This window comes from Pelodiscus sinensis, chromosome 32 (assembly GCF_049634645.1).
Source record: "Pelodiscus sinensis isolate JC-2024 chromosome 32, ASM4963464v1, whole genome shotgun sequence".
NCBI classification, from domain to species: Eukaryota; Metazoa; Chordata; order Testudines; family Trionychidae; genus Pelodiscus; species Pelodiscus sinensis.
This window is the reverse complement of record NC_134742.1, coordinates 10,059,861-10,086,865: the sequence shown is the minus strand read 5'-3', so window position 1 is coordinate 10,086,865 and position 27,005 is coordinate 10,059,861. Positions and strand designations below refer to the sequence as shown.

Here is a 27,005-nt window from a genome sequence, read left to right as displayed (position 1 = left end):
CCAGGTGACCAGTCTCTATTGTCTCACCTCTGTTTACCTATAAACAAATCCAGTGTTCCCCTCAAACTATTGTCCTGTCCCTACAAAAACTCCTACCCTTGCCCTAGAAAAACTGTTCTGATACCTGGATTTAAACTGCATGGCTGTGTCTACACTGGGCCACTTATTCCGGAAAATCAGCCGCTTTTCCGGAATAAGCTGCGAGCTGTCTACACTGGCCCTTGAATTTCCGGAAAAGCAACGATGCTCTACTGTACAAAATCAGCCGCTATTCCGGAAAAACTATTCTGCTCCCACTCGGGCATAAGTCCTTATTCCGGAACACTGTTCCGGAAAAGGGCCAGTGTAGACAGCCCAGTAGTCTTTTCCGGAAAAAAACCCCGATCGCGAAAATGGCGATCAGGGCTCTTTTCCGGAAAAGCGCGTCTACATTGGCCACAGACGCTTTTCTGGAAAAAGGGCTTTTCCGGAAAACCAGCCTGCCAATGTAGACGCTCCATTTCCGGAAAAACTGAAAACGGAATAGTATTCCGTTTTAAGCAGTTCCGGAAATTCATGCCAGTGTAGACACAGCCCATCAGTTCAATTGAGACTTCTTCATCTCCTGCCTGATCATGCTGGGGGCTTTGCTCTGCTTGTCTCCTGCCCTCTGGACCCTTGGCTACCATCACCATCTGGGAACCCCGATCAGTGCAAGCTCCATGGAGTGTTGAAATCTGTCTGTCTCCCCGTCCGCCCCCACTATCTCTCTCTGGCTACGTCTACACTGGCATGATTTTCCAAAAATGCTTTTAACGGAAAAGTTTTCCGTTAAAAGCATTTTCAGAAAAATCACATCTAGATTGGCAGGATGCTTTTCCACAAAAGCACTTTTTGCGGAAAAGCATCCGTGGCCAATCTAGACGCGGTTTTCTGCAAAAAAGTCCCGATCGCCATTTTCGCGATTGGGGCTTTTTTGCGGAAAACTGTACTATGCTGTCTACACTGGCCCTCTTGCGCAAAAGTCTTTCGGAAAAAGACTTTTGCCTGAACGGGAGCAGCATAGTATTTCTGCAAAAGCACTGACAATCTTACACGAGATCGTCAGTGCTTTTCCGGAAATTCAAGCGGCCAGTGTAGACAGCTGGCAAGTGTTTCCGCAAAATCAGATGATTTTGTGGAAAAACTTGCCAGTCTAGACAAAGCCTCTAGGTATAGCTTCCTGACCCTGCCCTATGTAAACTGTTATATAGCTTGCTAGCCCTAACATTTGTAATCAGTTTCAATTTAGATTTAATATTGTAACTGTTTTGCGTGTTTGGCTCCCCATATATATATATTCTCTACCCAGAAATAAATAACTTTCATTGTTAAGCTGGTTGCTTCTCTCTCTTTTCCTTTCTCGCTCGCTCTCTTGGGGGGGTGTTGTTTTGGCTTCCCTATTCGCTCTGCCACATCGCTTCTTGTGCCCAAGCTAAAGATCCGTGTAGTGCCCAAAAATCCCGCGGGGTTTGCTCATCACGTGGTTTACCAGCAGAATGACGGTGGTGTGAAAGTGGGGATAGGGAGGTGCTGAACCTGGGGGGTATATGAGGATGGCAGCTGAAAGGGCTGTTAAATCCTGCCCACTGAGTCCAAAGGCATGTGGGGGTTCAGCGTAGTGTTGCTGTTAAACCCAGCCTGGTGAGTCCAGAGACCTATGAAGGGTCAGCTTGTGAGTGCTGAGTACCCAGTCCTCTCAGATGGGCTCTGTTAGTGGGGGTAAGCGTCCTTGTGTTTCTAAGGTGGGAAGAACCCCATCTTGAGGAACAGTTCCCACAGGAGAGCTTCGTTAGGATCAGGAAGGAATTGGAAGCAGGGAGAATTCAGCTCCATATGAGAGCTCAAGCAGCCCAGGGCTAGAATGTTTCACCTCCGCCAGCGTCATAAGAGTAGCCCTAATAAAAGAGCATACCCCAGAGTGATGGGCAAATCCATTAACAGTGTAAAAGCCAGGAAAGCTACACAAGAGAGAGACGATTTCCCCGCTGAGCTCTGGGCATAGTTACTGGATTATCCTAAAGGTTTCAGAAACTCCTGTCAAAGCGGCCCCTAGGGGGCGGAGCTGCCCCACTCTGCGGCCACCAAACATCCCCCCGGGCTGGCTGCTCCCGCGGGGTCTGTGAGCGGGGCAGAGCCAGGCCCAGGGGCGCAGCGCAGCGCGGATGGCGGGTGTCTCGCTAGGACCCAGCAGCAGCAGCAGCAGCAGGCGCGGGGGGAGCGATCGCTGGCTCCGGCCCGGCCGCAGGAAGCGACTCGCCGCCGCTGCTCGCGGGGACTCTGGGGCCAGGCTCCGGGCCGGATCCCCGAGCCCCGGCGGGGGCTGCTGCGGGGCCCCGGAGCCCGGGCTGCAGCCGGGAGGGGGAATCTCCGGCCGGGCCAGTCCCGCTGCTCCCTCCCCAGGAGCCTCTCCCCGGGCAGCGCCCCCAGCCCGGCCCGGCCCAGCCCCTGCCCCAGGGCGGGCAGCGCTTGGGGGGCAGGTAAGAGAGACCCCCCGGGAGCGGCGCCCCGGTGCCCCCGGGCTGCAGGGGGAGGGGTTGGCCCCGGGCTGCTCCCGGCGGAGCTGACTGCGAGTCCCCGCCCGGGCCCGCCCCCAGGCTGGACGTAAGGGAGGGACACCCGGGGAGGGGGTGTCACGTTACCCCCTAGTTACTCCTCCAGCTACTGCTTTGCGCTCCCGGCCGCACCTCCGGACCCGAGCAGCGCCCGCCCGTGGCTGGAAGCGGCTCAGAGATGCTGCTGCGGGGGGTTCAAAGGGGCTCGGTGGGTTTTGTTCTAGGGGGAGGGGCCGGGCCGGGGGGGTAACAGACTCACTGGGTTTCTTCCCACAGGGCCAACCCAGAGAGTCCCAGCGCGTGTCTGCGGCGGCAGGGCCTGGGGGGACTCAGGGGGCGACAGGGACTCAGGCCCCTTCTGACACCTCCCCCATCGCCCCTCTTACCCGACAGGCCGAGGAGACACGTCGAGAGTTCGCTCCAGAGCGCCCGTCTGCCAGGGGCCGGGGCCGGGCAATGGCCGGGATGGAGCCCGCTCAGGTAGGGGGTTAAGGGGGCTGCTCGGTGGGGGCAGGGAGGAGACAGGGTGGGATGAAGCTGCTGAGTTTCTGAGCAGGCCCATGGGCAGGGTGTGACCGCGCCCCCATTTCTAACCCAGGCCCCAGACCTCCCGTGACAGGGCTGTGAAAATGTCCCAGACTCCCAATGCTGGGACCTGAGCCCCCAGCCAGAGGTTGCTGGGAAACACAAAGGGAAGCTGCCGGGATTCCCGTCCCTGCCTGTGGCTCAGAGCTCGGCTTCCGCCTCAGCCTCTGGCTAGCAGGTGTGTGGCCAGGGAGAAGGCCCTGCCCTCTGTCTGCTGAGGGGGAGGGGGACAAAGATCTCTGGGCCCATCTCCGGAAGCCTCCTGGCTGCTTTAAACAGGCTGAGGATGGGTGTTGTGGCTGGGGCTGCAGGCAGTGGGTGAGGGACTCTTGTTGTTGCAGATGCGGGTGACCTTCGAGGAGGTGGCTGTGTATTTCACCCAGGGGCAGGGGGCGCTGCTGGGCCCCGCTCAGAGAGCCCTCTACAGGGACGTCATGCAGGAGAACTACGAGGCGGTGACCTCGCTGGGTAAGGGCGTCCTGGCCCCTCGGGGATTAGGAGCCGTGGGGTCTGCGTGTCCGACACAGGCCAGGATCTTCCCTGCTCAGGTGGCCTGGACAGGAATGGGTTCCATGGGCACAGCTGCTGGGGGAGAGCGACTTGCATCTCCCCATCCTGTGCAGTGAGACCAGAGTGTCAAACTCGAATAGACGTGCTAAATCATCCCCACCTGACCCCTGTAGATTTCAAGGCTGAGGGGCCATGTATCCTCTTGTCTGGGTTGTTTCTCACTCACACGCAGAATCCCTGTTCCCCTCCCTCCTTGGGAAGAGCTCCAGTCGTGGAGAAGGCAAGTTTAGAAATAGGCAAGAGTGTAACTGCAGAGCTGTGAGTGTCAGCAAGGGCCCCAGTCTGCCCAGATCCTGGGAACTCCTAGGGAGGGCGTCACAATTCCTCTCCCCTCCTCACACGTCTGCCTCTCCCCAGGGGGCTCAGTGACCATGTCCCCGTCCTCTTGGGTGGCACATTCCCCAGCAGAGCCCGGGGACAGGTTCCACTCACGGAATGTCCCTTGGGACTGACGCTCTCCCCACCCTCCCTGTGCCTTGATCTGCTCTGATTTCACCCCCTGTGCAGGGTTTCTCATTCCCAAACCTGAGCTGATCACCCAGCTGGAACGAGGGGAAGAGCCCTGGGTTCCCGACCTCCAGGACGGGGAAGAAAGAGAGACCCCGAGAGGCACCTGCACAGGTGAGGGTTGGCTCAGAAACCAGCTGGTGAATAAAGGAAAATGTTGAGTTTCCTAAAAGTTCTGCCTCCTCTGATGCAGGGCAGGGTGTAGTCAGCTGATAGTGCTCACAGTTTACCACCAGTGTTCTTAGCTGAAGACAGAATCCAGTTGCTTGTTCTGTGCAACTTCAGCGTATTGGGTTTTCCCTTTATGCTGTTCCTCTTTCTCCCCATCTCAGTGACTCCTACCTGGATTGTCTCTCTTCCAGCAGGTGGTGAGACAGGATGTGAGAATGAAGAGGGGAATCAACAGCAGGAAGATCCTGGAAAAATGGAACCGCAGGCGACCTTTGTGGGAAGAGCTGAAGGGAATGTTTCCCAGTGCTTGGAACAGGGAGAAGCCTGGGGAAACTGGTACAGGCCCAAGAGGCTGCTGGGAAACCATGCAAAGGATGAATCTGTGAAATGTGGGGAAGGACACAAGTATCCCACCGCCCACCAAACAAACTCCAAAGAAGAAAAATATGATGAATGGCTCGGTTATGGGAAGGGATTTATTGTGAGCCCAGAGCTTATTTCAATTACAACAGTTGGTACTGGAGAGAAACCCCTTGAATGCTTGGATGATGGAGAAAGTGTCATTAACAGCTCTGATCTTAATACTCTTAGGAGAAGCCCAATGAGAGAGAGAGGCTCTCTGTGCCTTGAGGGTGGGAACTGTTTGAATTGGAAGTCTTCCTTGACGGTGCATGAGAGAAGTCACACAGTGAGCCCTCATAAGTGCTTACACTGTGGTAAAAGTTTCAGAGAGAAGTCAGCTCTGATTACACACCAGGCAGTACACACAGGGGACAGGCCCCATAAATGTTTAATTTGTGGAAAAAGTTTCATATGGAGGTCCTCTCTTGTTGTACATCTGAAAATCCACACAGGAGAGAGACCCCATAAATGCTTAGACTGTGGGAAAAGTTTCATACGGAGATCAGACCTCATGAATCATCAAGCAACCCACAGGGAAGTCAAACCCCATAAGTGTTTAGATTGTGGAAAAAGTTTCCTGCAGCGGTCCGTTCTTGTTAAACATCAGGCTGTCCACACAGGAGAGAGAGCTCATAGGTGTTTAGAGTGTGGGAAAACTTACACATGGAGGTCAGCCCTTGTTTCACATCAGAGAATCCATACAGGAGAGAGACCCCATCAGTGCTTAGAGTGTGGAAAATGTTTTCTTCGGAGACCCGACCTTGTTAGCCATCAGGCAGTCCACACAGGAGAGAGACCGCATAAGTGCTTAAGCTGCGGGAAAAGTTTCAAGTGGAGATCAGCCCTTGTTTCACATGAGAAAATCCATACAGGAGAGAGACCCCATCAGTGCTTAGAGTGTGGAAAGAGTTTCTTGTGGAGGTCTAAACTTGTTAACCATCAGGCAGTCCACTCAGGAGACAGACCCCATCAGTGCTTAGAGTGTGGAAAAAGTTTCAAATGGAGGTCCGTCCTTCTTAGGCATCAAGCAATCCACACAGGAGAATTCCCCCATGAATGATTACACTTTGAGAAAAGTTTCATACGGAGAACAAGGCTTCTTAAATCTCAGTCAGTCCACACAAGACCGGGACCCTGTGGCTATGTCTACATTGGCGTAAGGGTTCTTGTGCAAGAACACATCCACACTGCCATGTGCTTTTGCGCAAGAGCATCCATGGCAGTGTGGACTCTCTCTTGCACAAGAAAGCTCTGATGGCCATAGGGCTTTTTTGCGCAAGGCACCCCTTGCGCAAGAAAGAGGGCTTACATTTGTTAGAAAAGAGCGTAGCTCTTGCACAAGAATCCCTCTCTTCCCACGCTTTACTGTAAATCTTGCACAAGAGCGGGTAGGCAGTGTAGACATAGCCTGTGAGTGCTTGGGGTTTGGTAAACATTTGAAAAACAGATGAGCCCTTGTTTTATATCAGACAGTCCACCTTTAAGAGAGATCCGCTAAGTGCTTGGTCTGAAGCTAAAGTTTCAAACAGATCACACGTCGTTAAACCAGTCCACAGTATGAAAGAGGAGTCCTGTGGCATCTTAAAGACTGAAGTCTACATTGCAACAGTAGTTTGAAATAATTAGTGCTATTCTGAAATAACTTAGTCCATGTCTACACAGCAGGCCGTTGTTTCGAAATAGTGTCAAAATACTGTCAGAGTGGAGGACTTCTTACTCTGACTCCTGTAACCCTCATTGTACAAGGAGTAAGGGAGGTCAGAGGAAAAGTGCTCAGTTTCGAAAAAAGTGCTGTGTTGACACTCCCTGTTTCGAAATAAGCTACACAATTGACGTAGCTCAATTTGAATAGCTTATTTCGAGTTAAGCCCTGCAGTGTAGATGCACCTGAAGAGATCTAAGCTGCCACAGGACTCATTGTTTTTGCAGACTGAGAGCAACATGGCTCCTCCTCTGAGAGATTGATTCCTCATTAGATTGACTTGAGCTTTGAGATGTAAACTCAGTCAGTCCACACAAGACCGGGACCCTGTGGCTATGTCTACATTGGTGTAAGGGTTCTTGTGCAAGAACACATCCACACTGCCATGTGCTTTTGCGCAAGAGCATCCATGGCAGTGTAGGCTACATCTACACTGGCACCCTTTCCCAGAAATGCTTAAAACGGAAAACTTTTCCGTTATAAGCATTTTCGAAAAAAGCGCGTCTAGATTGGCAGGATGCTTTTCTGGAAAAGCACTTTTTGCGGAAAAGCGTCCGTGCCAATGTAGATGCACTTTTCCGCAAAAAAGCCCCGATCGCCATTTTCGCAATCGGGGCTTTTTTGCGGAAAAGAAATCTAGGCTGTCTACACTGGCCCTTTTCCGGAACAGTTTTCTGGAAAAGGACTTTTGCCCAAACGAGAGCAGCATAGTTTTTCCGGAAAAACACTGACGATTTTACATTAGACCGTCAGTGCTTTTCCGGAAATGCAAGGGGCCAGTGTAGACAGCTGGCAAGTTATTCCGGAAAAGCAGCTGATTTTCCGGAATAAGTGGCCATTGTAGACACAGCCGTATTGTTAAAAAAAAAAAGGAAAAAGATAGCACAGTTGGTTAATCCCAGTTAACTCACGCGATTACCTCAAAGAATCAATGGGGATTAAAAAACTTGAGCTCAATGAATCTCATTGTTAAACGATAGGATACCAATTAAAATGCGTTAAATGTTTTTGGATGCCTTTCTATGTTTTCAAATATAGTGATTGTATTACAGGAAGGAATAGAAAGTGCACAGGTCTGAGTTTATGTTTATTACAAATATTTGCACTGTGCTGCATAGTCCTGTCTTTTGTTTTTGCACTGTAAGTGTGAGAGAGAAAATTAGTGTTCTGCAGCTCCCCTCATCTAAGTGCTGTACTGCAATCTCTTTATCATGAAAGTATAAGCAAGGTCAGGGGTTGGTTGTGCCAAGAATTTGGGATGTGCCAGGAATGGAACTGTTTTCCATAACGTGGAAAGGAAGGAGGGACACAATACTCCAACTGGCCACTGGGGGCAGCGCGTGCAGGGCAGAGCTATACTGCAGTGTGGCCAGTGGGGAGAGCTGAAGCAGCAAGCGAATGGCTAGTGCAGTGTTTCCCAATTTTATTTGGCCACAGAACCCCTAGGGCTGCCTGAAAAAAAAAAAAAAAGGCACCCGCTGCGTTTCCTCAAGCAAAAAAAAAGAAAAAAGCCCTACCACCAGCTGTCTCTTTAAGAGGGGGCGGGGGAGTGCCAGCTGTTCGCGGAACCCTTGTTTTCGCTTCACAGAACCCCAGGGTTCCGCGGAGCACCAATTGGGAAACATTGAGCTAGTGGGAGTGGGGCTCTGCCATCTTGCCTGCCAACAGACCAAGTAAGTAACCCCCTACCTCAGTGCCTTGGGGGGAGATAAGCCCCCTAGTAGCTGGGAGGCCTAGGCGAGGGAGGGAGGGGACAGAAGATCCCTAGTGGCCAGGGAGCTGGGGGTGCTGTTGAGGGGGAAATCTCGCTCCCCTGGGGTACAGAGCCCCCAGAAGGGTCCGAGGCCGGAGGTCAAATCAGTGAGGCAGGAGAGAAACCTAGAAGGGAAAACTTTATGATGCATGCATGCAGGCTGTCACTTCGAAGAGTGAAGCAGCAGCCCTGACAGACAGATTCAGGGAATCTTTATACAGTAAGTTCAGACAGCTCAGTTGTGGATTGTTTTTCTTTAACATATCAAAGTCTCAGCAGGAGCACTCTGAGACTTCTGTTCACCCCAGGAGTGCTAGAAGTAAGTTTTACAGAACAAAGCCATATGAGAATGTGGAGTGGAGGAGTCTACAAGGCAAACTGTGACAAAGATAAGGGTTTACATGACAAATTGTGACAGACTAGGAATATCCATGAACTTGAGATGGGAGGCATTGTAAGGGTCTTGATTAGAGTTAATTTGATTTCTCTCTGTTACAGGGAGAGAGGTCTGGAAAACTTTTAACCCTTACAGCAGTTTTCTTTAGAGAGTTTTGATTTCCTGCACAGTCCCCCCTTTAGACACAATTGGAGTTATTTGATTTTTCTCCCACACTGTGTCTAGGAGTGCTGGCGGGAGATAGAAGGCCCTTGGCAGCTGGAGAGGCTCAGGGGAGACAGATGGTCCCGCCATTCGGGGTGGCGGAGATAAAGCCCCATCAGATCGGACCCCCTGCCCCGAGCTCCTCTTCACTCCCCAGCCCTGATTCCTGCACCCTGCAACCCCCAGCTCTGAGCCCCTTGTTAAGAACCCGGGGCCTCAGGCAGAAGGAGCTTTCACCCAACGCCCATGTTGGTGGTTAATATATCTAATCTTTTGGCATTGGTAGAATTCCTAATATGACGAACCAAATTTTCAGTAACTCCATCTTGTTTAAGTGGGCTGTCTGGGAGGGAGGCCAAAGCTGGGTGGCTTTACATCAGGGGCAATCAATGGGCTGACTGTGAGTGAAACTGATTTCCCCCTTTGGGGTCGGATTGTCTCATTCCCAGATATTCTCACACTACTGCTGAAAAGTCATTAGGGTTTGTACCTTTCCTCTCTTATGGGCCAGGATTGCACAGATCCTAAAAGGGGCAGAGCAGGGACAGTAAAAGGTGGGGTTTTAGTGTCTGTGCTATTTCATGGCAATGGGGTAAGACTGAGGCCTCTGTACCAGCTCTGCAGAATTTTAGCATGTTCCCGGTCTACCCCTTCCCCTCCCAAAGAGTCACTACATGTCCCTGGTTCTCCTGGATTAACTATCACAGTTGGGATATCTGTGACTCCAGAGGTCGGGAGAGAAAAGTGTCCCAGACCTTGAAGGGTATCCCAATGAACCAGAGGGCACCTTTTGATCTGTCCGAATTAAAGCCCTTTTCCCACTTCTTGGCAGAACTGTTTCCAGTTTTTTTCTAGGCTAGACCAAATCCTGTGTAGAAGTGACGCTGGCTGCTTTGTTTTGGTTATTTTAGGATGATGCTAAAACCTTTCTCACGTCCAAATCACGAGTCAGATCCAGCCCTGGATTTAGAGTCTTCCGATTCTCTGGGATGTCATTTTATGAATGTGAAATTGTTTTATGGCCTGTCCTGAATTTGGGGTTTTTCTCTGTCCCCAAAAGTTATTTGGTCCCGTACTTGGATATGAGATTAATGTGACAAAATGTTCATTTGCCAGAACAGTCCTTTTCAATTTCATTTGAACCTTTCTCTCCCCCGTGTGACTGATTTTTTTCTTTGAACAATGACCGTGATCCGTCTCCATCAGCACAAACGCTGATGTGAGGGCTAGATTTATGCTCCCAGAGGCAGACAAGGGAATGGGGAAGGACGTTACAGCCTGGTCCTTGCAGCGATCAGTGAGATACAGTCAGGAGGGAGAAAGGCTGGTGTCTCCTTTAACCTTTCCCCCTTTCCCCCCTTAAATTGTTATTAGTTTCTGTTTCATGAATTGAAGCGTCAGACTGGCCCACAATGAGAGGTGCTGGCCACACTGAAGTCACCAATAATTTGGCCATGAAGGCTCAGTACTCTCAATGGTCCCTTCTGACTTTAAAGTCTGTGAGTCTAAGGGTATCTCTACACTACAAAGTTTTGTCGGAAAAACAGCTGTTTTTCCAACAAAACTTGAGGAACGTCCACACTACAATTGGGTTCTTCCTCAAGAAAATCCAAAGAACAGAGAGATTTTTCCGGTGTTGGTAATCCTCATTCTACGAGGGGGAAGCCTTTTTGTGAAACAGCACTTTCACAAAAAGGCACGTGTGGACGGGGAAAAGGGAGTTCTTTCTGAAGAAGAGGAAAGAGGAAAAAGCACAGGTGCCCTGGTGGCAATTCCATCCATCGCTTACATGCAAGAGAACGTCCATTCAGTCTCTTTTGAAAAAGCAGATTGCTTTTTTGATGCACTTTGGCAGTGTGGATGCTCTCTTTTGGAAGACGTTTTTCTGGAAGATCTCTTCTGAAAAAAGCTGCTTCCGAAAGAAGCCTGCAGTCTAGATGTAGCCTGACAGAAGCCAGACTCAAAGGCACTAGGTCAAATTTATTAAGGTCGATTTTTTTTTAGCAACCGGTTTTGTAAAGTCAAGGGCGTGTATGTCCCCACTGTGTACAAGAATTCCACGTTGCGCATCCTCCTACCGGGGGTTGCCGTTGATTTTGAGAGAGATTCACTGTGAGTAGCTATCCTACAGTTTCTGCCACCCTTTTGCATTCTGGGTACGGCTCCTAGTGCCCAATGGGACAAAACTAACGCAGTGGTCAGCTCCGAGACAAATGCATTAGGCAACACAGTATGGGAAGGAGGTGGACAGCCCTTGGTGGGGAAAGAACAAGTTAGGAACTATTTAGAAAAGCTAAACATACACAAATCCATGGGCCCGGATTTAATGCATCCGAGGGTACTGAGGGAGATGGCTAGTGTAATTGCGGAGCCTTTGGCCATTATCTTTGAAAACTCGTGGCAATTGGGAGAGATCCCGGAAGATTGGAAAAAGGCAAATGTAGTGCCATCTGTAAAAAAGGGAAGAAGGACAATCCAGAGAACTCCAGACCTGTCAGCCTTACCTCATGGAGAGGATCCTCAAGGAATCCATTCTGAAGTATTTGGAAGTGGGGAAGGTGATCAGGAATAGTCAACATGGATTCACAAAGGGCAAGTTGTGCCTGACCAATCTGATTAGCTTCTATGATGAGGTACCTGGCTCTGTAGATATGGGAAAGTCAGTGGATGTGATATACCTTGACTTTAGCAAAGCTTTTGATATGGTCTCTCACAATATTCTTGCCAGCAAGTTAAGGGAATATGAATTGGATAAATGGACTGTAAGATGGATAGAAAGCTGGCTAGACTATCGGGCCCAATGGGTAGTGATCAACAGCTCCATGTCAGGTTGGCAGTTGGTTTCTAGCAGAGTACCCCAAGGATCTGTTCTTGAATCAGTTTTGTTCAACATCTTTATTAATGACCTGGATGAGAAGATGGATTGCACCCTCAGCAAGCTTGCAGATGACACTAAGGTAGGGGGAGAGGTAGATACGCTGGAGGGCAGGGATAGGGTCCAGAGTGACCTGGACAGATCAGAGGATTGGGCCAAAAGAAATCTGATGAGGTTCAACAAGGACAAGTGTAGAGTCCTGCACTTGGGATGGAAGAATCCCAAGTATTGTTACAGGCTGGGGACTGAATGGCTAAGTAGCAGTTCTGCAGAAAAGGACCTGGGGGTTACAGTGGATGAGAAGCTGGATATGAGTCAACAGTGTGCCCTGGTAGCCAAGAAGGCTAATGGCATATTAGTTTGCATTAAGAGGAGCACTGCCAGCAGATCCAGAGAAGTGTTTATTCCCCTTTATTTGGCTCTGGTGAGGCCACATTTGGGGTGTGTCTAGACTACATGCCTCCTTCGACGGAGGCATGTAGATTAGCCAGATCGGAAGAGGGAAATGAAGCCGCGATTAAAATAATCGCGGCTTCATTTAAATTTAAATGGCTGCCCCGATCTGCCGATCAGCTGTTTGTCGGCAGATCGGGGGAGTCTGGACGCGATGCCCCGACAAAGAAGCCTTTCTTCATCGACACAGGTAAGCCTCGTGAAACCAGGCTTACCTGTGTCGATGAAGAAAGGCTTCTTTGTCGGGGCATCGCGTCCAGACTCCCCCGATCTGCCGACAAACAGCTGATCGGCAGATCGGGGCAGCCATTTAAATTTAAATGAAGCCGCGATTATTTTAATCGCGGCTTCATTTCCCTCTTCCGATCTGGCTAATCTACATGCCTCCGTCGAAGGAGGCATGTAGTCTAGACACACCCCTGGAGTATTGTGTCCAGTTCTGGGCCCCCCATTATAGAAAGGATGTGGACTCATTGGAGAGGGTCCAGTGGAGGATGACCGAAATGATTAGGGGGCAGGAGTGCATGACCTATGAGGAGAGGCTGAGGGAGTTGGGTTTGTTTAGTCTGCAGAAGAGAAGAGTGAGGGGGGATTTGATAGCAGCCTTCAACTTCCTGAAGGGAGGTTCCAAAAAGGCTGGAGAAAGGCTGTTCACAGTAGTGCCGGATGGCAGAACAAGGAGCAATGGTCTCAAGTTATAGTGGGGGAGGTCTAGGTTGGAGATTAGGAAAAACTATTTCACGAGGAGGGTGGTGAAACACTGGAATGGATTACCTAGGGAGGTGGTGGAATCTCTTTTTAAGTCTCAGCTTGACGAAGTCCTGGCTGGGTTGATGTAGTTGGGGTTGGTCCTGCCTTGGGCAGGGGACTGGACTTGATGACCTCCTGAGGTCTCTTCCAGCTCTATGATTCTATGATTCTGGGTACATGTCAACAGCGTCCCATAATGCACTTGTCTCCTCCCTTCCTGCCACTTGAAAGGACAAGCAAATAATCTGTTTGTACTGCTTTTCCCCTGCTTATCTGTACAGATGCCATAGCAGGGCAAGCATGGACCCCGAAGTGCAAACACCTCATCCTTTTGCTGGGGTATGTCTTGAGCCTACCTGGAGCTGCAGGCGTGAGGAAGGACACGAGGAGGCCACGAACACAGACATATATGTAACACTTGAGTGGAGCCACTTGCAGCTGCCGGAGGAGTCGATCTTGTTGACCCGATGGAACACCGATTCTGGTCCTGTGAGACAAGCACAGAGTGGCAGGGCCACGTAGCAATGCAGCTAGCGGCCAATCAGCTGTGACTGCAGAATTTTCACACGTGCAAGGCCACTGTCACAGAACTTTGTGAATTGGTTTCCCCTACCCAGAAGTGCAGCAATACCAGAAGGAGACCTGCTCTGAGGATACATCTAGACGACATTTTTCTTTTGAAAGGAGGTATGCAAATTTGGCACTAATTTGCATATCTTCTGATCACTTTTTCAAAAGAGGCTCTTTCGAAAATGAAAGTAGTCTAGACATGTTTTTTTTAAAAAACACCCTTTTTTGAAAGAACTGCGTAAAACTCCTTTTTTTAGGAAGAGTGTTTTTTTCGAAAAAGGGTTTTTTTTTTTCCTGAAAAAAAAACACATCTAGACTACTTTCATTTTCGAAAGATCCTCTTCTGAAAAAGTGATTGGAAGAAGATACAGGAGGCCCCCACTTTACGATGGCCCAATTTACGACCCCCCGCACTTACGATCTTTTCTGTAAGTGCGGAAGGGGCCGAAATCCCCCAACTTACGTCCTAGGCCCTGAATTTACGACGGTGTATGATGCCTATCATAAATGTGGTCTTGAGTTACGATGTCCCTGATTTGCAATGTGATCCCCAGAGCCAATCGCATCGCAAGTCAGGGGCAGCCTATATGCAAATTAATATGGACTTTGCATATCCTCTTTCGAAAGATCTTTGAGAAGCGAGGGGTAATAGCTCTATGGAAGCTAGCAAGTGCAGACAGCTACTAGTCAGCTGGCTATCAATACCTAGCGGGTGAATCTATAGCGGGGGCTGCTGTGATCCAAATAGCCAAGGCAATTCAATATCCTCTTGCTTCAAAGGATAGCGACTCTGGGAAACTCCACGGGACATAGTGGAGGCTTTGCTGCCATAGGGTTCCCTAACTCTGGAAGATTAATAGATGGAACGCTTGGCATCTAACCACCTTGCCAAAGAGGACATAAACCAAAAGGAGTATGTGCTACTTGATGGTGTTGCAGGTGCTGGTGGATCACAAGAGCCATTTCACCAATATTAGGGGACAGACAGAGAGGCATGACACACGAACCTTTAAAAACTACTGCTTCTTCTGCAAGCTGCAAATTGAACCTTCCTTCCCAGGCCAGAAAATTACAATCAGAGTTGTTGAAATGCCAATAATGATCCAGCCGAACCCTTGCTACCATGGCTCACGAAACTGTACACAGGTAGCCTGGACGGTTGTAATGAGCAGAATGGTGGTAGAAGCTGCTTTTGGGTGTTTAAAGGGAAGGTTCTGCCGTTTAATGACTAGGTTAGACCTCACCAGAAGCAACATCCCCATAGTTGTGGCAGCCTTGTGTGTGCTCCTTAATATCTGTGAAAGTAAGGGGGGAGGAATTTATGCTGGAGGGGTGTCGAGGCAGATTGTCTTGCTGCTAATTAAGAGCAGCCAGACTCCAGGGCGGTAAGGAGAGCCCTACAAATCAGAGAAACTTGGATCAACAGTTTGGTGGGTGGCCAGGCGGTGATATGACAGGCAGGTTTGTTGCTCTTAGCAGGTGTTCCCTGCATTGAGGTGTTCCCTGCATTGAGAGTGCTCTGCCCATAAACACAAGAAATAAAGATACTGTTGTTGAGAAATCGTAAGAGCGGCCATACTGGGTCAGACCAATGGTCCATCCAGCTCAGTTTCCTGTCTGCCAATAGTGGCCAATGCCAGATGCCCCAGAGGGAGGGAACACAACAGGGAATCCTCACATGATCCCTCCCATCACCCACCTCCAGAGAAACAGAGGCTAGGGACACCATTCCTACCCATTCCTGGCTAATAGCCATTGATGGACCTAACCTCCATGAATCTATCTAGCTCTTTTTTGAACCCTGTTAAAGCCCTACTCTTCACAACATCCTCTGGCAAGGAGTTCCACAGTTTAACTGTGCACTGAGTGAAGAAAAACTTCCTTTTGTTTGTTTTAAACTTGCTGCCTATTCATTTCATGTGGTGACCCCTAGTTCTTATATTATAGGAATAAGTAAATCACTTTTCCTTATTCACTTTTTCCACACTAGTCATGATTTTATAGACCTTTTATCATATCCTCCCTTAGTCTCCTCTTTTCTAAGCTGAAAAGTCCAAGTCTTTTTAATCTCTCTTCAAATGGGTCCTGTTCCAAATCCCTTAACATTTTTGTTGCCCTTCTCTGAACCTTTTCCAATGCCAAGATACCTTTTTTGAGATGAGGCGACCACATCTGTACACAGCATTCAAGATGTGGGCCTACCATGGTTGTATACAGAGGCAATAAGATATTCTTGGTTTTATTTTCTATCCTTTTTTAACATTCTATTTGCTTTTTTGACTGCTGCTGCCCACTGAGTGGATGTTTTCAGACATGCATGTTTTATTTAGGGAACACAAGGAAGCAGAGACAGGAGAAAAGTTCAGGGCGGGAGGTTTGTGGGGTGGAGTGGGGGGGGGGGGGAGCAAGGGCAAGTGGTCTATTACAGTCCCTCAGTTCAGCAATCATAGATGTGGGAAGCACAGCTTTCTGTTCTGGGAGACATTCCTGGGAGTTGAGGGGAAGGCTGCTCTTGACTCCCCATATTCTAGGGCACCTGTGCAGGGGAATCTAAGGATGCTGGTGAGGAGGGCAGGTTGTTCAGCACAGGTCGGAGGGAGGCTCTGGGCTCCATATACTTCTGTGCATCTACCAGGTGTATCAGTATCTCTGTTTCCCACCCCACAAGCCCCCATATCTCCTCCTCGGTCTTGGCTTCCTTTTCCATGCACAAATTCCTCTCCTCAGGCTCCGCTCACATCTCCGGCTGCACTGCTCATCCTCATGGTGCCCTGGCCACGTCATGCATTTTTTGTCACCTTCCACTCCGTGCCAGCCGGGCAGCTGGAGGATCTGTGAGAACAGGCAATAGATTCACCCTTGCACCTACTGTTAAAAAAAAAAAGTGAAGGGCAGACGTTACAGAAGATACATTGTAGAAGGCAGAACCTAATCTCTTACCGTCTGCCCAACACTATCCGCATGTGTTATGGACAAAGCAAAAACTGTTTTTCAACACCGCAAAGGAAAAAGCTCTGCAAAGGTCAGGGAGAAAGTACCCCAGAGGGGAGATGCTCTAGCTCCTGTTCTGAGATGGGAGCAGCCCTTCAAGATTCCTAGGCCCAGCCTTGTTGATGTGACAAGGACTCTGCCACACAGGAGAGAGGAAGGCGAGGCTGGAGGAGGGGCACACACTGGGTGAGGAGAGAGAGAGGGAGGAGTCAGATCCCTCTGCAAGCCAGTTCCACCGGGCTAGTGCATGAGCCAGGAAAGTTCCTGGTAATAGCGGGATGATTCTCCCACTTGCCTCTGGGCATGTTAGTTTGTCCTAAATCGAATTAAATATTTAAAGAAGAAATGTCAGAGCGGCCCCCGGCGGGAGGTGCTGGCCGCAAATAGTTTGACACGGACGCCCCCGAGCGGGCTGCTCCCGAGGGGTCTGTGAGCGGGGCAGAGCCAGGCCCAGGGGCGCAGCGCAGCGCGGATGGCGGGTGTCTCGCTAGGACCCAGCAGCAGCAGCAGCAGCAGGCGCGGGGGGAGCGATCGCTGGCTCCGGCCCGGCCGCAGGAAGCGACTCGCCGCCGCTGCTCGCGGGGACTCTGGGGCCAGGCTCCGGGCCGGATCCCCGAGCCCCGGCGGGGGCTGCTGCGGGGCCCCGGAGCCCGGGCTGCAGCCGGGAGGGGGAATCTCCGGCCGGGCCAGTCCCGCTGCTCCCTCCCCAGGAGCCTCTCCCCGGGCAGCGCCCCCAGCCCGGCCAGGCCCTGCCCGGCCCAGCCTCTGCCCCAGGGCGGGCAGCGCTTGGGGGGCAGGTAAGAGAGACCCCCCGGGAGCGGCGCCCCGGTGCCCCCGGGCTGCAGGGGGAGGGGTTGGCCCCGGTCTGCTCCCGGCGGAGCTGGCTGCGAGTCCCCGCCCGGGCCCGGGGCAGCTGCCGCCCGCCCCCCGGCTGGATGCGAGGGAGGGACACCCCTGGGGGTGGAGCCGGGTCACATTACGCCCCATTGCCCCCCAGGTGCTGCTTTTTGTGATTCCGGCCCCGCCCGCGACTGGGCGGGTTGGGGGAGCAGAGAAGGTGGCTCTTTCCCTGCCCGGACCTCAGAGATGCTGCTCCGGGAGACGGGGAAAGGGGGGTTAAAGGGGCTCGGTGGGTTTTGTTCTGGCGGGAGGGGCCGGGCCGGGGGGGTAACAAACTCACTGGGTTTCTTCCCACAGGGCAGAGCCAGAGAGTCCCAGCGTGTGTCTGCAGGGGCAGGGCCTGGGGGGACTCGGGGTGCGACAGGGACTCAGGCCCCTTCTGGCACCTCCCCCATCTCCCCTCTCGCTGGGCAATGGCCGGGATGGAGCCCGCTCAGGTAGGGGGTTCAGGGAGCTGCTGGGCGTGGGGAGGGAGGAGACAGGGTGGGATGAAGCTGCTGAGTTTCTGAGCAGGTCCATGGGCAGGGGGTGACTGCGCCCCCATTTCTGTGAAAATGGCCCAGACTCCCAACGCTGAGACCTGAGCCCCCAGCCAGGGGTTGCTGGGAAACACAAAGGGAAGCTGCCGGGATTCCTGTCCCTGCCTGTGGCTCAGAGCTCGGCTTCCGCCTCAGCCTCTGGCTAGCAGGTGTGTGCCCAGGGAAAAGGCCCTGCCCTCTGTCTGCTGAGGGGGAGGGGGACGAGGATCTCTCTGCACATCCCCTGAAGCCTCCTGGCTGCTCTAAACAGATGGGGATGGGATTTTACATCAACCACCCAGAGCGTCAGTGTTTTTTTTCCCCATAACGACTGGGATTGTGGCTGGGGCTGCAGGCAGTGGGTGAGGGACTCTTGTTGTTGCAGATGCGGGTGACCTTCGAGGAGGTGGCTGTGTATTTCACCCAGGGGCAGGGGGCGCTGCTGGGCCCCGCTCAGAGAGCCCTCTACAGGGACGTCATGCAGGAGAACTACGAGGCGGTGACCTCGCTGGGTAAGGGCGTCCCGGCCCCTCGGGGATTAGGAGCCGTGGGGTCTGCGTGTCCGACACGGGTCAGGTTCTTCCCTGCTCAGGTGGCCTGGACAGGAATGGGTTCCATGGGCACAGCTGCCGGGGGAGAGCGACTTGCATCTCCCCATCCTGTGTAGTGAGACCAGGATGTCAAACCCTAATGGACGTGCTAAATCATCCCCACCCGGCCCCTCTAGATTTCAAGGCGGAGGGGCCATGTATCTTCCTGTCTGTGTTGTTTCTCACTCCCACCCAGAATCTCTGTTCCCCTCCCTCCTTGGGACGAGCTCCAGCCATGGGGAGGGCTCTGGGCTCTGCAGGTTTAGAAATAGGCCTGCAGAGCTGTGTGTGTCAGCAATAGGGGCGGATGAGAGTTTTGCATGGCCCAGGCCAGCCGCCCCGCTCACCCTGCCCTATATCCGCCGCTGGTCAGCAAGGGCCCCAGACTTCTCAGATTTTGGGAACACCTAGGGAGGGCGTCACAATTCCTCGCACCTCCCCACACGTCTGCCTCTCCTCGGGCTCAGTGACCATGTTCCCAGTCTCTTGGATTATACGTTCCCCAGGAGAGCCACTCGCCTAAGCCTATCAAGCGTGCTGTGGTCCCACTCATAGAACGACCCTTGGACAGACGCTCTCCCCACCCTCCATGTGCCCTGATCTGCTCTGATTTCACCCTGCGCAGGGTTTCCTGTTCCCAAACCTGAGCTGATCGCCCGGCTGGAACAAGGGGAAGAGCCCTGGGTGCCTGACCTCCTGGACGGGGAGGAAAGAGAGATCCTGAGAGGCACCCACACAGGTGAGGACTGACGCATCATCTGGCATCCTCCCATCAGCTGGTGACTCACACAGAAATCAGCTGGTGAATGCAGGAAATATTGGGAATAATCCCAAGAACTCAGCAATTGCCCTGAGTTCTGCCTCCTCACACAGGGCTGGCTGCAGTCAGCTGATATTGCTCCTGGTTTTCCCCCAGTCCTGTTAGCTGAAGATAGAATCCAGTTGCTTGTTCTGTGCAAATTCAATGTGTTGGGTTTTCCCTTGGTGCTGTTCCTCTTTCTCCCCACCTTAGTGACTCCTGCCTGGATTGTCTCTCTTCCAGCAGGTGGTGAGACAGGGAATGAGAATGAAGAAGAGAATCAACAGCAGGAAGATCCTGGAAAAATGGAACCGCAGGTGACCTTAGTGGGAAGAGCTGAAGGGAATGTTTCCCAGTGCTTGGAACAGGGAGAAGCCTGGGGAAATTGGCACAGGCCCAAGAGGCTGCTTGGACATCACTCAAGTGAGCAAAGAGATGAATCTGTTACATGTGGGGAAGGACACGCGTATCCCACCTCCCACCAAACAAAACCCAAAGAAGAAAAATATGATGAATGGCTCGGTTATGGGAAGGGATATATTGTGAGCCCAGAGCTTATTTCAATTACAACAGTTGGTACTGGAGAGAAACCCCTTGAATGCTTCGATGATGGGGAAAGTGTCATTAACAATTCTGATCTTAATACTCTTAGGAGAAGCCAAATGAGAGAGAGAGGTTCTCGGTGCCTCGAAGGTGCGATCTCTTCGAATTGGAAGTCTGCTCTGATTGGGCAGGAGACAAATCACTCAGGGAGACCCCATAAGTGCCTACAATGTGGTAAAAGTTTCAGAGAGAAGTCAGCTTTGATTAAACACCAGGCGATGCACACAGGAGACAAGCCCCATAAGTGTTTAGATTGTGGGAAAAGTTTCATATGGAGGTCCTCCCTTGTTTTACATCAGAAAATCCACACAGGAGAGAGACCCCATAAATGCTTAGACTGTGGGAAAAGTTTCATACAGAGATCAGACCTCATGAATCATCAGGCAACCCACAGGGAAGACAGACCCCATGAATGTTTAGATTGTGGAAAAAGTTTCAAATGGAGGTCAGCCCTTCTTTCACATAAAAAAATACACACAGGAGAGAGACCCCACAAGTGCTCAGAATGTGGTAAAAGCTTCATAAGGCTGTCAACCCTTGTTTCACATCAGAAAATCCATACTGGGGAGAGACCCCATAAGTGCTTAGATTGTGGGAACAGTTTCACAAAGAGGTCAAACCTCATTAAACATCAGGCAATTCACACAGGCGACAAACCCTATAAGTGTTTAGACTGTGGAAAAAGTTTCATACAGAGGTCAGACCTCATTAAACATCAGACAAGGCACTCAGGACACAGACCCCATAAGTGTTTAGACTGTGGGAAAACTTTCAAACGGAGATTGAACCTTGTTTTTCATCAGGCAGTCCACACAGGAGAGAGACCCCATAAGTGCTTAGACTGTGGAGAAAGTTTCATACAGAGATCAGATCTCAGTAAACATCAGGAGAGTCACACAGGAGACAGACCCCATAAGTGTTTAGAGTGTGGTAAAAGTTTCCTGTGGAGATCATTCCTTGTTTCACATCAGGCTGTTCACACTGGAGAGAGACCCTATAAGTGCTTAGAGTGTGGGAAAAGTTTCAAACGTAGATCCGAGCTTGTTAAACATCAGGCAGTCCACACAGGAGAGAGACCCCATAAGTGCTTAGAATGTGGGAAAAGTTTCATACATAGATCAGACCTCAGTAAACATCAGGCAATCCACACAGGAGAGAGACCCCATAAGTGTTTGGTCTGTGGAAAATGTTTTATATGGAGATCAGCCCTTGTTTCTCATCAGAAAATCCACAGAGCAGAGAGACCCCATAAATGCTTAGAATGTGGTAAAAGATTTATACGGAAGTCAGCCCTTGTTTCACATCAAAAAATCCACACAGGAGAGAGACCCCATAAGTGCTTAGATTGTGGGAAAAGTTTCACAAAGAGGTCAAACCTCATTAAACATCAGGCAATCCACACAGGAGAGCGACCCCATAAGTGTTTAGAATGTGGGAAAAGTTTCATAGTCAGATATGACCTTGTTAAACATCAAGCAATCCACACAGGAGAGCGACCCCATAAGTGCATGGACTGTGGGAAAAGTTTCATACGGAGGTACGATCTTTTTAAGCACCAGCGTATCCACACAGGAAAGAGACTACGTAAGTGTTTAAACTGTGGAAAATGTTTTATATGAAGGTCAGTTGTTTCACATCTGAAAATGGGTGCAGGAGAAAGATCCCATGAGTGCTCAGACTGGGGAAAGTTTCATACAATATATAAGACTTGATTAAACATCAGGCAATCCACAGTGGAAAAAATTCATATTGGGTCCAACATTGATGAACAACAGTTAATCCAGAAGAGAGAGACACTCCATACTCAGACTGTAGGAAAAAATGTCATACAGAGGTCAGCCCTTTTTTCATGTAAGAAAATGCACAGAGGAAAGAGACCGTTTAAGTGCTTGAACTGTGGAATAAACTTTTTATGGAGGTCAGACATGCAATCTCATCATGCAATCTATATAGGACTGAGATCCTGTAAGTGCTCTAACTGTGAAAAGATTTTCATATGGAGATCAGAGCTTTGTAGACATCAGGCACTCCACAGATAAGGGAATACCATAAATTTCGCAGAAATATCAAGTATTTATGTTTCCACATGGGAGAGACAACCCGTGAGTGACTGGGCTATGAGGAAAGTTTCATAGGGAGGTGAAGCTGTCATAAGCATCAGGCAATCCATACACAAGGGAAACTGCATGTGTGCTTCGACTGCGGGAAAAGTTTCATGCCTAGCTCAGATCTTGTGAAATATCAGTCACTCCACGCAGGAGTTTGACTCTGAGTGCTTGGGCTGTGGGAACAGTTTCAGAAATAGGTCAGCCCGTCTCAACATCAGGCTGTCCACACTGGAGAGAGAGCCTGTAAGTGCTGAGACTGTGGGATACATTTCAGAATCTGATTTGACCTTTGTTCTACATCAGAGAATTCACACAGGTGTGAGGTTCCCTAACTGCTGCTTCAACTGCTGAAAAATCGTAACACAAAGATCATATATTGTAACACATCAGGTAATCTGCACAGGAAAGCGACCTAAGTGCTTGGAGTGTGGGAAAAGATACAAAATCAGATCAGCCTGTGTTTTACATCACAGAATCCATACTTGGAAGAGACCCCGTAAGTGCTTGGACCTTAGAAAAGGGGCACCCAGAGATCACACTTCATTACACATGGGAGAATTGACACTAAATCTAAACTTTTCGGACACATGGTCTAAAAGGGTTAAGAAGCTTGGAGGGTCATTGACTCAGATTCAACCTTTAGAAACTTGTTAAGAGTTCAAATGGTATTTGGAGACATTCCACATAACATAGACGCAACATTTTGACATGTAAACTTGTAAAAAAATTGGCAGAAGATAGTAATGCTGTTATTTGCAGATAACTCGCATGATCAGCTCAAAAATTGATCATAGAGAATTTAACCTCAAGGAAGCACATTGTTAAACAATAGAATATTAATTGAAGTTTCTCAAATAGTTTGGTTGTTTTTCTATGTGTTCATATACATTGATTTGTATTACAGCAAAGAACAGAAAGTGTACAGGGATCACTTTATTTGTTTATTAATACTTGCCCTGTAAACAGGATGGATAAAAGAAATAATATTTTTCATTTCACCTCATGTAAGTGCTGCAGTGCAATGTCTTTATCTTAATGTGTAATTTTGAAATGTCGATTATTTTGTTATACAGCCTCTGTGCACTCAAGATGTTTGTTTCTTTGTCTGACTCTGTCATGATTATGTTGGCTGGTTGAAGGATGCTTCCCAGCTGCTCATGAAGACTGAGGACTTGGCATTATTTCTTTTCAATTCTAGTAGTGAGAAAGTTCCGAAGAGTGATGTTCTTGTCCATGGGCGGTCAGTGAAGGCAGGTGTTACCAGATTTGCCCAATACTCTGGGGTATGCTCATTTATCAGGGTTACCCTTATGGGACTGGGGGAAGGTTAACAGTTCTATCAGTGTGCTGTTGGTGCTTACTTGGGCTCTCATATGGAGCTGAATTCTCCCTGCTGCCAATTCCCCCTCCCACTGGAGCTCTCCTGCAGGAACTAGGTTCCTCAGGATGGGGTTCTTCCCACCTTAGCAACACACACAGACACTCACACCCACTAATCAGAGCACGTCTGAGAGGACTGGGTACTCAGCACTCACAAGCTGACCCCCTCATATGTCCCTGGACTCAGCTGGCTGGGTTTCACAGCAATGCCACACTGCACCCTCATGTGCCTTTGGACTCCGTGGGCTGGATTAAACAGCACTTTAAGCTGCCATCCTCATAAGCCCCCAGGTTCAGCACCCCTTATCCCCACTTTCACACCACAGTCATTCACAGGTAAACCACACGATGAGCAAACCCCACAGGATTTTGGGCACTACAGGGATCTTTTGCTTGGGTACAAGAAGCGTTGTTGCAGAGCGAATGGGGAAGCCAAAACAACACCCCTTAAGGAAGAGTGAGCAAAAGAGAAAGAAAGAGAGAGAAGCAACCAGTTTAACAATGAAAGTGATTTATTTCTGAGTAGTGAATAGATATCAAACAGTTACAATATTAAATCTAACAATTACAATATTAAATCTAAATTGAAGCTGCTTACAAATGTTAGGTAACCATATAACAGTTTACACAGGGCAGGGTCAGGAGGCTATGCTTAGAGAGATAGTTGAGAGAGAGAGAAAGAGAGAGAGAGAGAGAGAGACCTCACCACTCCACGGAGCTTGCACTGATCGGGGTTCCCAGATGATGACGGTAGCCGGGGGTCCAGAGGGCAGGAGAAAAGCAGGACAGAGCCCCCAGCACGATCAGACAGGAGATGAAGAAGTCTCAATGGAACTGATGCAGTTTAAGTCCAGGTATCAGAACAGTTTTCTTGGGGCAAGGATAGGAGTTTTATAGAGATAGTTCAAAGAGAAAGAGGAGAGACAATAGAGACTGATCACACCTGGTTATGGGTGATGTTCCTTGAACGAGCTCACAATGCAACTTGGCAGTTTCAGTATTTTGGATGTCAATAGGATCGTTACTAGAATTGGTCTGATAATGACTAATTTGGGTGTGAGCAGGCCTAGGTTCATTAGCATCTGGAGCAGGGATTTCCCATCAGGCAGTGCTTCTCTGCTTTCGGTGTCCCATAGTTCAGTGCGGTTCCTGGCTTGGAAGAGCTGCTCTCCATTCTGTATGCTAATGAGATGTCCCTCTGTTCCATCCTTAATGTAAATGAGGCTGGGGTGTTTCCTTAATTGTATCACCCTTGTCTGAAGCAGTTTAGGTGTGTCTTCCCCGGCCTTTTCTTTGCTTTGTCTTTGATTCTAGCAGAGGCCTGAGGGAGGGGAATGGTTTTCCATGAGTGCCACTCCCTGACTCCCCAAGAGCACAAGGCTGACAGGTGACCATGTTCTGGTTCCCCAATAATCACAGAGCTGGTGGGTAACACAGGGTTGGGGAAGTCTAGACCCCGGCCCCATGTTCAGCCCTGCCCCTTCTGCTATGCCTCGCCTCTTCCCCGCCCATGAGAGGTGGGGCAGCGTGCTACACACATGCTCCCCCCTTCCAACCACGAGGAGGGGAGCCGCGTGCGCTTGCCGCAGCCTCCTCAAGTCTGGTATAAGGTGCACTGCGCAGCCCAGCCAAGCCATTCATGCACCGGAGGAGGGAGGAGGGAGGAGGGAGGAGGCAGGGCGTGCTGTACCACATGGCCTGGCCCAGCCCAGCCTCTCCAGCCCCAGAACACCGTGGGAGGGAGAAGGACTTGCCACATGGCCAGGCCTGGCCTCCCCAGCCCCTGCGCACTGGGAAGGCGGGCACCGGGGGCAGCAACCCTCTGCCTCCAGAATGCCTACAGTCGGCGGAGTATGGGCAGGGCCATGTCTGGCTGTTTAGAAAGGGCCAGTGTAGACAGCTGAGATTTGTTTTCCGCAAATGTTTTGCGAAAATGGTGATCGGGGCTTTTTTGTGCAAAAGTGCCTCTAGATTGGCCACGGACGCTTTTCCGCAAAAAGTGCTTATGTGGAAAAGCGTCCGTGCCAATCTAGACGCGCTTTTCCGAAAATGCTTTTAACGGAAAACTTTTCCGTTAAAAGCATTTGCAGAAAATCATGCCAGTCTAGACGTAGCCATCTTGTGTAGGCTAATGATTTTAAACCAAACGGCGCTGCCATTTGTTGATGTCAGTTCTAAAGGCCAGAGCCACCTCCAACAACCGCTTCACAACTCAGAATCACCTCTGTTGAACCAGCTGGGATTGATTCAGTTTTGGGCTTAAATTCTGTGACTTGCTCCACAAACTTCTTCGTGAAGGAAGGGGATTTGTGGCCTTTGCTGACAGGAACAACTTTCAGGAGCTGATCTTGCACAACTTACGGCAGGCCCCCTTGTGAACTCGGCACGTTGGATGTCACCGTTGGATCACTGCAGCCTGGGGAGAAAAAGATTGCAGTTCTGAGCCCTCTGGCCATTTGTTAGCGAAAGCTGCTTGACTTTTTCTCTGGAGCTCAGTGTGTCCTCGATGGCATCTTCTTTCTGTTTGGTGTTGTGGTTCCCAAAGATGTCCTGCTGTCTCTGGTAAGCTGAGAATGTCCTTTCAAGGCCATTGAGATCTAGGCTTTTACACACTTTTGCATCATCAGTGTCAGTCCACACAGTGCCTGTCAGCTTGTTTTCGGGCAGCTCAGACTGCTTGAAGAATGAGGGTGTTTGTTGGCTTTGGGATGTTTTTCTTTTTGAGGGCGGAGCTCAGCCATGTTCAAGGAGGTGGGGCTCTCTCCTCAAGGGGATGGGGAACACGGAGAGAGGGAAAGCCATCAGGTGGGGGAGTTGGGAAGAGAGACGAGGGAGGATTCCACCAGATAGAGCCAAGGGAGGAAGAGAAGGACATAGCTGAGATGTTCTGGGAAACAATAGAATGGTCCAATCTCCGGCCAGACAGCCTTTGAGGAGGGTGAAAGTCTTGAGGAAGGGGAAGATGCAAGTGGAGCAGAGGGAAACGATCCCATAGTTGATCCCCTCCTTCCAGAGGATGTTGTGATATCCTCTCCTCTCTGGGGGATGGAACTCCAGTTTTTACAAAAAGGCAGGTGTTAGTAATGGGGGAGTCACGCATTAGAAACATAGACAGCTGGGTTTGCGATGTCCTGGTGAACTACATGATGACTACTCTGGCATGAAGGTTGCGTATCTAGCTAGACTTTTGGGTAGCGCTGGGGAGGAGCCGTTGGTCACAGTACAGGTGGGTAGCAGTGACATAGGGAAGGATAGGAGAGAGGTCCTGAAGACCAAATTTGGCAGGCAAGGTAATAGATTGTAGTCCATGACCTCCATGGTAGCGTTCTCTGAAATGCTTCCAGTTCCATGTGTCAGGACAGGTACACAGGCAGGACTGTGGGGCTACATCTAGACTGGCATGATTTTCTGCAAATGCTTTTAATGGAAAAGTTTTTCCGTTAAAAGCATTTGTGGAAAAAAGCGTCTAGATTGGCACGGACGCTTTTGCGCGAAAGCACTTTTTGCGGAAAAGCGTCCGTGCCAATCTAGACGCTCTGTGCTGTGGCAGAGGGTCAGGTGGGTGGGCTCCCAAATGCTGCGGGGGAGGGGGCCAGGCTGGGGC

The 27,005-nt window shown here is 50.2% G+C and overlaps 2 protein-coding genes and 1 pseudogene across 3 annotated transcripts; all 3 read left to right on the top strand.

Annotated features, from left to right (window-relative positions):
- The first annotated feature begins 2,751 nt into the window (after positions 1–2,751).
- On the top strand, positions 2,752–7,620 carry LOC106731312 (zinc finger protein 792-like). Of its 2 annotated transcripts, none has more exons than XM_075914017.1 (4): positions 2,752–3,053; positions 3,500–3,626; positions 4,236–4,349; positions 4,601–7,620. In XM_075914017.1, exons 1-4 carry the CDS (start codon positions 3,030–3,032, stop codon positions 5,866–5,868), a joined length of 1,533 nt encoding a protein of 510 aa, XP_075770132.1. In that variant the 5' UTR covers positions 2,752–3,029; the 3' UTR covers positions 5,869–7,620. The 2 variants fall into 2 exon arrangements, with proteins under 2 accessions (XP_075770132.1, XP_075770131.1); XM_075914016.1 differs by having other exon boundaries at positions 4,598–7,620.
- Positions 7,621–17,296: 9,676 nt separating this feature from the next.
- Positions 17,297–21,835, top strand: LOC142823232 (uncharacterized). The gene is made up of 4 exons (XM_075913906.1): positions 17,297–17,840; positions 18,307–18,433; positions 19,137–19,250; positions 19,554–21,835. Exons 1-4 carry the CDS (start codon positions 17,817–17,819, stop codon positions 21,530–21,532), a joined length of 2,244 nt encoding a protein of 747 aa, XP_075770021.1. The 5' UTR covers positions 17,297–17,816; the 3' UTR covers positions 21,533–21,835.
- Positions 21,836–22,056: 221 nt separating this feature from the next.
- Positions 22,057–23,019, top strand: LOC142823090 (uncharacterized; annotated as a pseudogene).
- The last annotated feature ends 3,986 nt before the right edge of the window (positions 23,020–27,005 follow it).

Excerpts from the sequence above, each read along its gene's own strand:
- LOC106731312 (XM_075914016.1), top strand. The coding sequence starts at position 3,030 with ATGGCCGGGATGGAGCCCGCTCAG. Across the intron at positions 3,054-3,499 it reads CCGGGATGGAGCCCGCTCAG|ATGCGGGTGACCTTCGAGGA; the intron begins GTAGGGGGTTAA and ends TTGTTGTTGCAG. Across the intron at positions 4,350-4,597 it reads CCCGAGAGGCACCTGCACAG|CAGGTGGTGAGACAGGATGT; the intron begins GTGAGGGTTGGC and ends TCTCTCTTCCAG.
- LOC142823232 (XM_075913906.1), top strand. The coding sequence starts at position 17,817 with ATGGCCGGGATGGAGCCCGCTCAG. Across the intron at positions 17,841-18,306 it reads CCGGGATGGAGCCCGCTCAG|ATGCGGGTGACCTTCGAGGA; the intron begins GTAGGGGGTTCA and ends TTGTTGTTGCAG. Across the intron at positions 18,434-19,136 it reads CGAGGCGGTGACCTCGCTGG|GGTTTCCTGTTCCCAAACCT; the intron begins GTAAGGGCGTCC and ends CACCCTGCGCAG.